Genomic DNA, 13606 nt, shown 5'->3' with positions numbered 1-13606 from the left:
TCATGTGCAGCATGTTCTTTACCAGAGATCAGCTGGGGTGGGGGAAGGGACTGAAGGCTTTATTGCACAAGGGTGTAATTAATGGCCTGTTGGTGAGGAACAAACTGTACGTCTCCCTAGTACACCTTCTTTCCCAGGGAACTGATGACTTTATTTGCAGATCATCTTGCGACCTTCCTTAGGATATAAATATGCTGCAGGCCATATTAGAAATGAGCAGAAGAGAAGCAAATAGGAACAGATTAAGAGCAGGTGCTAGTTCTCTATGTCCATTAAGAAAAATACTTCCACAGGGTTGGGACTTTTAAGCAAAACTATATTGGAAACTTAACTTGTTAGGAGACAATTTTGCATGATTAAAAAAAACCCAGGTCTTACCGCCATGCAACTCAGAGCTCGTCCTAGTCCTACTCTCCAAATACTCTTCCTCCTTGAAGGATTCTGTGGCTGTTAGGGAGAAGACACAATCTTGCTACATTTGCTCTCCTGTCATAAAAGAGGAATTCCGGGTGAAGATGGTGATGCGTAATGTTGCTTGTCCTTGAGCTCCGGGATCTGTTTTAATTTGTTTTTATTTTGAATAGTTTTAATGTCAGTTGCAACATACTGGCAAGCTGGATTTGTTGTTTTGGTTTGATTATTTACTTGTGTTTTATCTTGTATTTTATTCTGTGAACTGCCCTGGGATCTCTTGATGAAGGGCTGTAGTGTATATAAATTTAATATATAATAATATATGCTTACTTTTACATTTAGTTTAAGTGGTCTGGTTTCTTTAGCACACAGAGTGGCCTCTATGCACTGGCTGGGGGGGAAAACTATTGAAACATACCGTAATTGCTATAAATAGTAGTAGTGATTTGGAGGTTTAATTTGAAATCAAGCTGGATTTGAATTTGTTGGTGTCTCTGGTAACCTCCCTCTTACCTCATGGTTGTTGGCTCATATTAGGGATGTATGATCTGTATTGCTTTATTGGTACTTTTGCTGCAGGTTTGTCATTGCCTTTGACTAGAACAATAAACGTATATTGAAACTGAAATGTAGTAGAAGAGGTTCCGAGGATGTCTGAAAAGTGACTACATGTTGTTTTGTTAGACATTTCAAAATTAACTTACTTTATTAGGACTTTCATTTTAAAAAAATTACAGTACAATAATCTGGTATTTCCCCCACTTCAGTCTGATCCATGAGTTTCTCTAATCATAAACATTCTCAAATAAAATATAACAGCTGTAAAACTGAATAAATATTGAAGCTGGCCATCCTGCGGTGAGCACTTCCTCCAGCACATAAAAGTACGTAACAGGTGTTAAATATCTGAGTACAAAGCTCATATTTCTCTGCCTGAATCCTTCCTGCAAAATAGCAGTTTAATCTGCAAATTTAATTCCAACTTCTTAATGGTTCTCATTTCCAGCAAAATAAAATTTTGTGTAAGTGAATTTTCTTAGCAATTCATTAAACTTCAGGATATGTAGTAATCACGTTAGTTTAATTGACATTTGAACTATGCACAACGCAAGAAGCTCTGAAACTATTAAGCATACTTGATGTGAATTTTCTGTGTCTCTGAACAGTTCTTTACTGAACTTGAAAATGTCGCAAAAGGGAAATTAATCAGCATCTGGCTAAATCTAGAAACTGACCTTCAGTTTGAGTGTTCACACTTAACATAATCAGGGACACTTAACAAATGGCCATTGCGTGTGTGCATCAGACTCCTCTTCCCCTTCATACAAACAGCTCCATCACATCTACTTAAAAGGTAAAGGGACCCCTGACCATTAGGTCCAGTCGTGACTGACTCTGGGGTTGCGGCGCTCATCTCGTGTTATTGGCTGAGGGAGCTGGCATACAGCTTCCAGGTCATGTGGCCAGCATGACAAAGCCGCTTCTGGCGAACCAGAGCAGCACACGGAAACGCCATTTACCTTCCTGCTGTTGCGGTACCTATTTATCTACTTGCACTTTGACATGCTTTTGAACTGTTAGGTTGGCAGGAGCAGGGACCGAACAACGGGAGCTCACCCCATCGCGGGGATTTGAACCGCCGACCTTCTGATCAGCAAGCCCTAGGCTCTGTGGTTTAACCCACAGTGCCACCCGCGTCCCTATCATAGCCATCAACTCCCAGATTGAAAAATAAGGGATCAGCAGCGACTGTCCAGACATGCGTAGAAGCGACATCCGGTGCCGGCACTGCCCGATTTCCAGTGCCCAGACATGGGCAGAGCGGCACCGGAATTTGGTTCTGAGCTTGTCTGTCACGGTCCGGTCGGCGGGCGTCAGGACCAGAGGCAAGATGGTGGTGAAGAAGCAGGAACAGGTGCAGGGCTGAGGGTCCAGCAGCAGGCAGTCGCAGGGTCAAGGAGCAAGGCAGAGGCGAAGGTCTGGGAGTCAAGGAGCAAGGTGTTGACAAGGCAAAGGTCCAAGGAGCAAGGAGCAAGGCAAAGGCTCAAGGAACAAGAAACAAGGCAAAGGTCCAAGGGTCGAGGGTCAAATACGTCGGCAAGGCAAGGGTCCACTGAGCAAGAATCAAGGCGTCGGCAAGGCAAGGGTCCACGGAGCAAGAATCAAGGCGTCGGCAAGGCAAGGGTCCACGGAGCAAGAATCAAGGCATCGGCAAGGCAAGGGTCCACGGAGCAAGGATCAAGACGTCGGCAAGGCAAGGGTCCACGGAGCAAGGATCAAGACGTCGGCAAGGGTCCATGGAGCAAAGATCAAGACGTCGGCAAGGCAAGGGTCCACAGAGCAAGGATCAAGACGTCGGCAAGGCAAGAGTTCCAGGAGCAAGAGGCCAGAGGCAACCAGGCAGGGATGGCGTTGCTGTGGCAAAGAGCTGAAGGGAAATGCTGGACTTTTATCCCTCCCAGCTCCTGCCACCAGGTGCAGTGAGATCTCAAGTGGCCTCACCTGGGTGGCTACTCCTTGCCTCTCCAGCACAAGCTGAAGTCTTCACCTGTGTGGCCACGCCTTGCTTCCCCAGCACAAGCTGAGGCAGGCCCCAGTCCTGCAAGGCACTACAGGCACCAGAGCCTGACTCCTGCCCATACTCCTGACAGTGTCCAGACATGCACAGAAGGAGCCTCCCTGGCCGGTAGGAGCTGCTTTCTAAATCTGGGGGATTTATGGGATTTTTTTGGTACGCAGGCTGAGACCCTACCTGCCCACGGACTGTCTCACCAGAGTGGTGCATGCTCTGGTTATCTCCTGCTTGGACTACTGCAATGCACTCTACGTGGGGTTACCTTTGAAGGTGACCCGGAAACTGCAATTAATCCAGAATGCGGCAGCTAGACTAGTGACTGGGAGTAGCCGCCGGGACCACATAACACTGGTCCTAAGAGATCTACACTGGCTTCCAGTACGTTTCCGAGCACAATTCAAAGTGTTGGTACTGACCTTTAAAACCCTAAATGGCCTTGGTCCTGTATACCTGAAGGAGTGTCTCCACCCCCATCATTCAGCCGGGACACTGAGATCCAGCACCGAGGGCCTTCTGGCAGTTCCCTCATTGCGAGAAGTGAGGTTACAGGGAACCAGACAGAGGGCACCCGCCCTGTGGAACACCCTCCCAGCAGATGTCAAGGCAATAAGCAACATTCTACTTTTAGAAGACAACTGAAGGCGGCCCTATTTAGGGAAGTTTTTAATGTTTGATGCTGTACTGTTTTTAATATTTGGTTGGAAGCCGCCCAGAGTGGCTGGGGAAACCCAGCCAGATGGGCAGGGTATAAATAATAAATTGTTATTATATATTATTATTTTTTCAATTCAGGATAACAGCGGGAAACAGGTTTAAATATGGGGGTTTCCCGCAAGAAACGGGAGACTTGACAGCTATGGTCCCTATCTACTTGTCCGTATGCAAATTTCCTTTTTATATGGAGGTGATACTGCAGTCTTGACACTAGTTTAGCTCATCTGTTATTAGTGAGAACTAGGGCAGAATCTCACTGTCCTGTGCTATAGCATAACCACATGAAATACTGAACTTTGATTACTGGAGGGATAGCTCAGTTGGTAGAGCATGAGACTCTTAATCTCAGGGTTGTGGGTTTGAGCCCCACATTGGGTTAAAGATTCCTGCATTGCAGGGGGTTTGAGTAGATTATCCTTAGGGTTCCTTCCAACTCTACGAGTCTATGATTACAGTTACTCAGAATGCTCTCTCTCTCTCTCTCTCTCTCTCTCTCTCTCTCTCTCTCTCTCTCTCTCTTTCTTTATTTCTTTCCAGAGGAGGGTCAAACCACACTTCATGTGGGAATACTATAGCTATGATTAACAGCTTTTTAAATTACAAATAGTAGCTGGAAAGAGGCAGCTCTTATCCAAACTGGTGTGTCCCACATCAAGTGCCCTTGGCTGATTTTTGTAATAGAAAAAGATACTGGGAGTCCCAGTTATAGAACACCCACATCACATGTGCTTTGACCCTAACTTGGGCTAGAATCCAAGGGGCTGGTTTAGATTGCCCAGTGGGATTTTTAGAAAAGCTTTAAAAAATATATACTGTAGTCTTTAAAGAACAGGCACCACTCTAACATATGGGGTCTATGTGTGAGTGTGTGCTTGTGTGAGGAAGAGAGAAAGAGCTGTCCATTTAATACAAATGTTGGTCAAGTATTTTAAAAAGTAATTTGTCCAGATTATAGAGAGCTCATTAAGAAAATATACATATTAGCCCCACTGCCAAGATAAAAAAAAACAATGCATCTCTCTTTCTGGATCCTTGCCCAAGTGTTCCTTTGCAGATACTGGTTCCAGCTGCATTTTCTCTGCCTTGACACTGGAGCTTACATATTTCTCTGAGCTGCTCCAGTCGTCGACCCTTTCCTCATGCCGACTTTCTGCAGGAAGTGTTTTTGTGGCACACAGGCTCCATGTGTGGAGTGGTGTAAAACACTTTAAAACCATGTTGGCAAATCAAATGGGTAAAATAAAAATTTATCTGAAAAAATATTTGTTGACTTAGTGTGATTTACTAACATTTTCCTTGTTGAACAGTTTTATACTACATCTTGTAAAGAATTAATAGCTCTGACTAACTCCTGGGAAACATGAAAGCTCCTCGTTTATGGCCCAACCCTGTGAAATACACTAGTGCATCCTTCTTCCAGTAAAGCATTTAAGCTTGTCAACCAAAGATAAAATTAAAATTTAAAACAGCTGAACATGATTATTAATCATTCAGCTCCAGGGAGTCATTAAAATTTCCCAACCTCTGAGTACAAATAATAGATTACATCTATAAATACATGAAGAATTTTCATACAATTATTACTTCTTCCATTTTTCATTAAAGGGGTGGTTCCAGAAAAGGTGTAGTTAGTTTTAGAAATGTAGATATCTTAGTACAAAGTGTTCTTTTTCTTCTGAGTTCATCTGCCACTGCCACAGGAACAAAGATAGAGAAGGGGGGGGGAAGATTTCTCTTTTCAGTTTGGGATTATTTTGTGTTTAAATTCTTCAATAAGCTTTGAGGCTGCTTGAAAATTTCTTATGAATGTCTGCTGCATTACTTGCTTTGTACCTTGACATTTTGGAATTTGAGAAGTGAAGGAGCCTAGGCCAGGGAGCACACATACCATCACCTCCTGAAAGAACCATCAGGGATCTGAAAGAGACGTTGAGGCAGTTCCTCTTCCACCTTCCCTGGAGCTGCAACTCAGTTTTAACTTGAGTGGTGTTTTTAATGATACAGCAGAAACACTTCAGAAAGTTATCTTAATAATTCTGCTGTAATGTCATACTGATGGTGAGATGCTCATATTATAATGCTACATTAGAGCTTGCAATGACATCAGACAGCTTCAGATTATTATCTTTGCTAGAGATTGCGTGTAGACAAGTCTGAAGAAGTGTGCATGCACATGAAAGCTCATACCAATAACAAACTTAGTTGGTCTCTAAGGTGCTACTGGACGGAATTTTTTTATTTTGTTTCCACTACGACGGACCAACACGGCTACCTACCTGTAACTTGCCTAGGGATGCCTGTCATGGGACAGACTACAGTCATGGGCTACTTCACATGTTACAACAAGCCTCTTACCCAGGGGGGGGGGCATTTTCATGTGTGACACCATTGCATAGGGTGAGCTATGTGTAGATTGCACATTAACACCTTCATAGAAGAACCTTTTGTGTGAGGATTTTGTGATGTGAAAGGTATTCCCTGTGCCTTTTTCTGTCATCATCATTATCCAGCTGCATATTATATCCTACATTCTTCTTAGACCCTGCAAATTATTGTACAATGACAAAAGCAAAAACTTAACTTGCTTGTTTAAAAAGTCATCTTTTGAGATTTCAAAGGGAAAATGGTGAAGCCGAATGAGGGGACACTACAGCCCTTGGGAGCTTAGAAGCTGTTCAGATACATAATATGTGACATGAGCAAATAGTTTGTTTTGGGCGTTTTAATGAGAGCACTTTCCCCTCCCATATTCTTCCACGTTGTTTTTCCTCTTAAAACTCAAATGAGGCCAGGAAGAAGGGGGGAGGGTGGAATCCTCTCCAAATGAAAAATAAATAAAAAATGAAACCAACCAGAAAACCCTCTAATCCGTTGGAAACATCCAAAATAAGCTGTCAGGCTTAGCCAAGCTCAGATCTGCTCCCCACCAAGAATATTTTTAATGCATGTATCAGACAGTTTGTGACATTGTGGTATTGCGGGGGAAGAAGAAAATGAGACAGTATTATGCCTCTCTTTTTTACATTCCCCTGAGGCTGGTAACATATCCATTGCCTGGTGGTTATTTTAAAAAAATGTGTATAAATGAGAGGGATTAGCCACCCTGTTTGTAAATGATCCCGCATGCTTGAGCGATACTCGTGCCAGCAGTTGGGGCCCACTTTCCCCTCCACAGCTACCCCCCAAGATGTTCGTTGTGGGAGGGAAATGAAAATAAGTTGCTTTTCCTCTTTCATGTTGCAGTGTTGCCTAATCAGTGCTGACCTCAACCCTGAAGCTGACCAGAATTAGGTGTAAGATAACATGGACATCTGGACAGAACTATTAGCACATCTGCATTGTCTCATAGTCAGCACAGAATAAAAATAATAAGAAGTCTGATAAATATTTTAATGCTATGCAGATAATGGCTTTACTAACTCTGCACAGCCTGTATGTAGTGGGGACACAAATTACACAGGACTGGTCCATGCAATGAGATTGGGGCACACCTCTCGTATAGCAGCCTTATCAGTCCTTTGCATGTCCCGGTTTGGACAAGATGCTCAATGCATAGGTGTCTGATGGAGCAGCTGGCTTCTCCCAACCACACATGTAGGTTTTACACAGTGTTTGAACAATAATGCCATGCACATGGACAGCCTATAAGCTAAATCACTTCCAGTTGAAGGAGGTGGGTGATAGGAGTCATACTGACATGGTAATATAATCATTTCCCTGCTTAATTTCCTTGGTTTACTGCATCCGGGTCTTTCTCTTAAGATTGGACCTAGTAGCTACTGCTGTAGTTACTAATCACATAAGGTAGAAGGTTTATATTCAGCATTCATCCTTTTTATGGCCTTTATGCCCTTCTTTTTGCAGTATCCCCATTCCCACCTTACCAGGAGCTATATTTGCAGGGGGCAGGAGGGTCAGAAGGAAGCAGAAAGCCTCCAGAATCTATTTGCAGCGTGAGGCACTTTGCTTAGACATGTCCATAGTTGGCTGGATGTCAAGATTTGTATTGTATTGTATCATTTGTATGTATTTCCATGGATCTGTTGCCTTCTTGGCTGAAAGGTGACATAACTTAACAAGATTGGATACTCACCTTTTTTCTGTTCTGAACAGGGTAGGCGCAAATCTTTTCACTCTGTGAGCAAGTGCAGAGATGGCTGGTGTAGGTGCCTCTTTTCGCTGATGGAGGGGCACACCTGCACCACCTTGTAGTTCTGTCTCTTTTAGATGTCACAGCCATTTTGTGTTATGCCACAGTCCCACAACAGCCATTTTGTGACTGGCGCTGATGGCCCCTTTTCAAAATTTCAAATGTGCCCATGGACCCAATAGGGTTCCTGACCCCTGTTAATCTTTGCTTTGAATTCCAAGCTCTGTATTGAAATGAAGTGCAATGTTTGACATTTTCAAGACTGCTCTGCTTGATAAATTATTTTGGACACACCTGGGGGCTTACATGTGTCCAATAAATTGTGGCTTTGGCAACATGATTGTTTCAATAGTAGAGCTGTTGTTGGAGCTGTTGTTGGAGAGAGAGAGTTTGTTGTGTATGGCACTTTACAGGTAAGTTACAAGCTTACAGTATAACATTCTACACAAGGCAAAAAACAGGTGGAAGCTGGGGAAGTATATGGATTTATTTCAGCTACACATACTTCGGCTTAATTAGGATATAGTGTCTAAGGGGCTATGCCAAAGACTTCTCAAACTTGGATTCAGTTAGTGTTCTGAAGCTATTTCTTTGTGCTTTCTTATATATTTGCTTCCTCATTGTTCCCATTGTTATTTAAGATAGATACATTGATTTTATTGTGTAAATGCTGTGGCTGAAAATGCAGCCCAATCAACCCATTTTCTGATCATTTTAGGGACTTTTGAGTCTAGAAAAGGAAGCGGATATTTTTATATTTAGTTCTCACGAAGCCCTCCTGGCCAAATTTTGTGATTATACTGAGTTCACTGAGCAATTTATTCACTAGGGTAGAACAAATTTAATTTGTGGTCTGTTTCAGTGTATCAGACTTGACAGCGTTTGAACTATATTAGCACTCTTGCAGAATTCCCTTTCCAATTTTTTTTTAGTTTAATATTACTATGTCAAGTGAAGAATCATATACTAGATCTGCCTTGCACCCATATCTCTACAAAATAGTGGTTGAGGCTGTAGGAACATTCAATTTTAAAATTTCACATCTTTAAGTTTTACATTTCACCATCCTCTCTCACACACTGATAATACAGACAAAAAAATCTATACAGTCATACCTCATGATATGTCCGCTGCGGGTTGCATCTTTTTAGGTTACAGATGCTCCGAACCCGAAAGTCCCAGAACGGGTTACTTTTGGGTTGGGTGTGTGCAACCTGTGCGCATGCGCAGAAGCGCTAAATTGCGCTTTGCGCATGCACAGAAGTGCCACATTGCATCATGTGCGTGTGCAGATGCGGCCTTTTCATGTCGTGAAAGGGCCTCCGGAACGGATCCCGTTCGCAACAATAGGTACCACTGTACTAGAAGATCTTTTAATGAAAGTTCAACTTCAGTTCTTTTCTTCTTTCTATGAGCTTGTCCACTTCAATTTATTTCTCTTCTTTCAGCTGGTCTGAAAGTCCCAAAGAATGGAAGTTTCAGAAGACAAGGCAAACTTGGCTTCTTTTACACATGTATGAAAAAGACAAGGTATGTTCTGGTGCCCCCCCCCTTTAAACAGTAGCAAAATTTGCATCTTTATATAGTCATGGGGCTGAGCAAAAATCTTGTTGCATGTTACATGATAAAACAAACTACCAGCACATAGTTAATCATTAATTTGTTAGATGATGCTGGAAAACATTCCTAACCCATGGTATGGCACCTCCTCCTGTGTAGATTGGGCAGAGTCACTGACAGCCTTTTACCTCCTCTCCAAGGGGAGGAGGCATCCAGGGTGAGCCTAAGGTCAAAGGAGGTTGGGTCTAAAAAATTCTCTTTAGAGCAGGGGTCCCCAAACTTACCTGGCTTTGGGCCGGTTCCTCCAGCGCCGATCATGCGGCGGGCCGGGGAACGTGCTCCCATACACGTGTGCACTCGCTTTTTCTGGCGCGGCACGGTGCTGGAAATGGCTTCTGCGCATGCGCAGACATTTCCAGTACACTTCCGGGTCAGTGCAGCACCAGAAATAGCTTGTGCTCGTGCGTATGGGAGCGTATTCCCCTGCCCTCCGGCCCGTGCGTGCGCACAAGCTAATTCTGGCACCATGCCAACCAGGAGATGGGCAACTGCACCGTGGTGTGCCGGTAAGAGCGGGGGTTGGCAGGGGCCGCACAATTGGCTCGCGCCGGCTGCATCCGGCCCCCGGGCCTTAGTTTGGGGACCCCTGCTTTAGAGGCTTGCCTTTTGTGAAGTGTCCCACCCTCGTTTTATCTGCAATCTACCCTTCATTCTGACACTTCATTTTGACCTTTTCCCAGTCTGTGTTGTCACGTTTCCACTCCCTTTTGTGTGTGTGGTTCTATGTTGTCTTTTCCCTAACACCTCCCTCTTTCCAGTTGGGGCATGGGGCGAGCTGCCTACTGGTTTCTTAGAAGGCACCACATGGGTATAGTTGGAAATTAAAAGCCTGGGATGTATGCTATGCCTTTATATCCTACTTCCAAGAATTTCATCAACAGGAGAAGAAGGAGGGGTTGGCTTATTATGAACTCTCCTAGCCCTCTGTATTCAGTTCCTTTGAAGACTGTTGGTCCAGTGTGGCAGCAGTGGTGTTTTTAAGGAAATCGCCATTGTGTACTTTGTATTTTTAACCCACCCTTCCTCCAAGGAACTTAAGCCATTGTTCCATTTTAAAAACAAGATGTGAGGCAGGGTATGCTGAGAGATTTGGACTGACCTCATTCATGCAGTACATTTTATGACTGTGTACTTGTATAAGGGTTTTTGTGTGTGTAGACAAGAGCAAATAAAAAATAAATTATCCAGCTAAGTATAGAGTGAACTTTTAATACCCCTTTAAATACTTAGGTCACATCAATATGACCACGTGGAAGGTTCTGAAAAATGTTTTCTTGGGGTGGTGGTTAATATTGAAAAATCTTAGAATCAGTCCTGTTGCCTGGACAGTCGCCATGAAAAGCCTTCAGTAAAAAAGAAATGCCCCCCCCCCCAAAGTGGGAGGGATGGTTTAACTTAAACACCATTCTACTGGTGTCTCAACCCAAAGTCACTGAATAACTGATCCTTCACTTTCTCTTTCTTTTCATCGTGAAGGTCCCTGATGAATATTTTTCCATTTTGCTGCGGTACCTTGAAGGACTCCAAGGCAGTGCGCGAGACGTAACTGTGCAGAAAGCAGAAGCTGTCATGAAGGAATATGACAATTCTGAAAGAGAAGATTCAAGCCAACTGGAGAAATGTGAGCGGATCCGAAAAGTTCTACAGTTGTTATCATGAAAACATCATCCTATCAAGCCTTCCCACACCCATATATCTGCATTTTATTACAGGACCAGAGCTGAATATAGTTCCTAGCCTTTAAACAGTTCTGTGAAATTCAAACTCTCTTTCAAAAGCAGTATTTCCCCCCATCTTTGTCCTCTCTCTTTTAAAGCAAATTTCTTCCAGTATTGCAAAGGTGATGAAAAATACGTAATCCGTATTAAAACAGCAGCAACAACAAGACTTTGACTCCTACCGGTATTTTTCTGCTCTTCTTTTGGGAACTATTTCCTTTAGCTTTTTCCTACATATTATTAAGGGTTTTGCATCTGTTAGTGGCAATTCGCTCCATAATAATGGTTTTAAACCCAACTGAAATGATTAACTTCCATTGAAGCAGCTGAAATCTTTAATTGCTTGAGGCGTCTTTTGTCTGTTAACTGCTGGTTTCATTACTCAACTTGTAGACAAAGTTGAAGGTCTGGAAGTTGTTGGCTTATGTTGGTCTTCCTTCATTTTTTTTGAAAGTTTTATTTTAATCAGCAACCACAAAATAGTGCTGAAATGCACACAACTGTAAGAACAACAATTATGAGAAGTTTACAGTAAAATAGACAAAATATCATTACAATTGCAAAGTACATTTCAGCAAGGCTTACAAAGAACCATAAAGCACAAAAGTAATTGTACTGTATTTAAGAATGCTCTAAGCATTATTTTAAGCCGACAGCCGACAGGCTTCCAGATAAGGTACTGTTTTGAAGATCTTCCTCAGATGATAAATATCACCTCAAAAACATTTCAAGGCCCTGATTGCAGTTTTCAACTGGGAGGACTTCAGGAATTTTTTTCTCCAAGAAGTTACTCGATTCCCAGAGGATAATACCACTTCAAGGGTCCAAAATTCTGGCAGATTTTTATTTTAATTACCTACATGCTCATGTGAGATAACAAAATCCTGGACTCTTTCATGTGTTATGATCAATAAAAGCATACATTGTTGCCATTTTGGTGCATACCTGGCCTTCATACTGTCCTTGTGTGATTGTTTTCCTGATGAGTAAATCTTGCATTCAGTTGTTTTGTCTGGCAGTCCATCCTTGTCATAAGAGAGAAGACTTCTGCAAATAGTCATGCAGGAATAGTGAATTCAGAGAGCTGGAATGACAAACATCTCTATTTCTAAAATGTCACAGGTGTTAATTGAACTGTTGTCTAACTCCAGTTACCAGATTTTCAAAACATTTTACTGTTTTAAATTGTAGTATTTGTCTAGGTTTTTGACAACCCATCACCAGCTTGACTTGCTAGAGTTCTTGGAAAAAGCATAGAAGATATTAGGAATTCTGAAAGTTGCTAACATATTGCATTCCCTTTAAGACAACTTCATCCGAGAGCCAAATACTTAAGTGAACCAATATGTGCTATGCTAATACAGTAACTATAATGGAATTTAATATACTGGAACAAGCTAAGGTATGTATGAATCAGAGAAGAAGAGAGAGGCAGAAAGCAAAGCAGTGGGAGGCAGCAAAACCCATCACATACATTTTCTGGACTACCTGACTAACTTTTCTATTATTCTCTCTCATTTCCTCCCTTCTTCCGGTGTCTTATACAGTGGTACCTCTACTTACAAATAACTCTACTTACGAATGTTTCTACTTACGAACGGAGCTCCGTCCGCCATCTTGGATGCGGTTTAGATAGGATTTTTTCTACTTACGGATTTTTAGATAGGGTTGCTTCGACTTACGGATTTTTTTCTCCCAATTGCATTCCTATGGGATTCGACTTACACTTTTTTTCGACTTATGAATGTGTGTTCGGAACGCATTAAATTCGTAAGTAGAGGTACCACTGTATTCCTCAGTACAGTGGTGCTGTAGAGACTGGATCTGTTCCAGAGGTCTGGTCGGATCTTGAGGTTTCCTCAACCCGAGGACCATTTCTGTGCATGCGCGTGCTGCGAAAGCCAGTCAAATACTTCCGGGTTTGCAGCTTTCGCATCCTGAAGTTTAAGTAGCCAGAGGGTTACATAACCGGAGGTACTAATGTATATTGATTGCCAGTTCTTTGAAAGTTCATTTTCATAGTTCTGGTTCAGGTTCATCCTTTCACAAAAAGAACTGGTTCAAGTTCATCCAAACATTAGTTCATAAAAAGTTCATTCTTGGCAGAAAAAGAAAATCAGCATTCAGAATTCAGTTGCTGTGCTGAAGTATAGGATTCAAAAGCAAATCGGGGCCACACACAAGTAATCAAATGTCTGACAGCTTTCCTCATAATTGTAATTACATACTAGAAAAAGATTACCCTGCTTAGTCTACACAGCTGTTAAAGGCACAAGGCATCATCCACTTTGTTCCGGAACCTGTATTGCTCCCTGCAAGCTGCTCTTCTTAGAAGCCAGAGAATCCTTTCAGCAGGGAAGATGTTGAAAATACCTCACATAGCTTCAACTGTAACTTATTGTTTAGTCGTTTAGT

General features: G+C 42.5%; 1 protein-coding gene across 8 annotated transcripts in view; it reads left to right on the top strand.

Moving 5' to 3' along the window:
• The window catches only part of CHLSN (cholesin), a 133771-nt gene extending 121648 nt beyond the window's left edge, over positions 1 to 12123 (top strand). For 7 of the 8 annotated variants that reach the window (XM_088656624.1, XM_060282463.2, XM_088656625.1 and 4 more), the window contains 2 exons: positions 9302 to 9383; positions 10950 to 12123. In XM_088656624.1, the coding sequence (XP_088512750.1) occupies positions 9302 to 9383; positions 10950 to 11132 (265 nt within the window). In that variant the 3' untranslated portion in view covers positions 11133 to 12123. Of the gene's footprint in view, positions 1 to 187; positions 253 to 9301; positions 9384 to 10949 lie in introns of those variants that run through there. The other variant, XM_060282465.2, reaches the window with a different exon arrangement.
• Positions 12124 to 13606: the final 1483 nt, after the last annotated feature.

This window comes from Zootoca vivipara, chromosome 13, assembly GCF_965207765.1.
Source record: "Zootoca vivipara chromosome 13, rZooViv2.hap1.1, whole genome shotgun sequence".
NCBI classification, from domain to species: Eukaryota; Metazoa; Chordata; class Lepidosauria; order Squamata; family Lacertidae; genus Zootoca; species Zootoca vivipara.
Note: the sequence above shows the minus strand (reverse complement) of the source record. Positions and strands in the feature narration are given on the sequence as shown.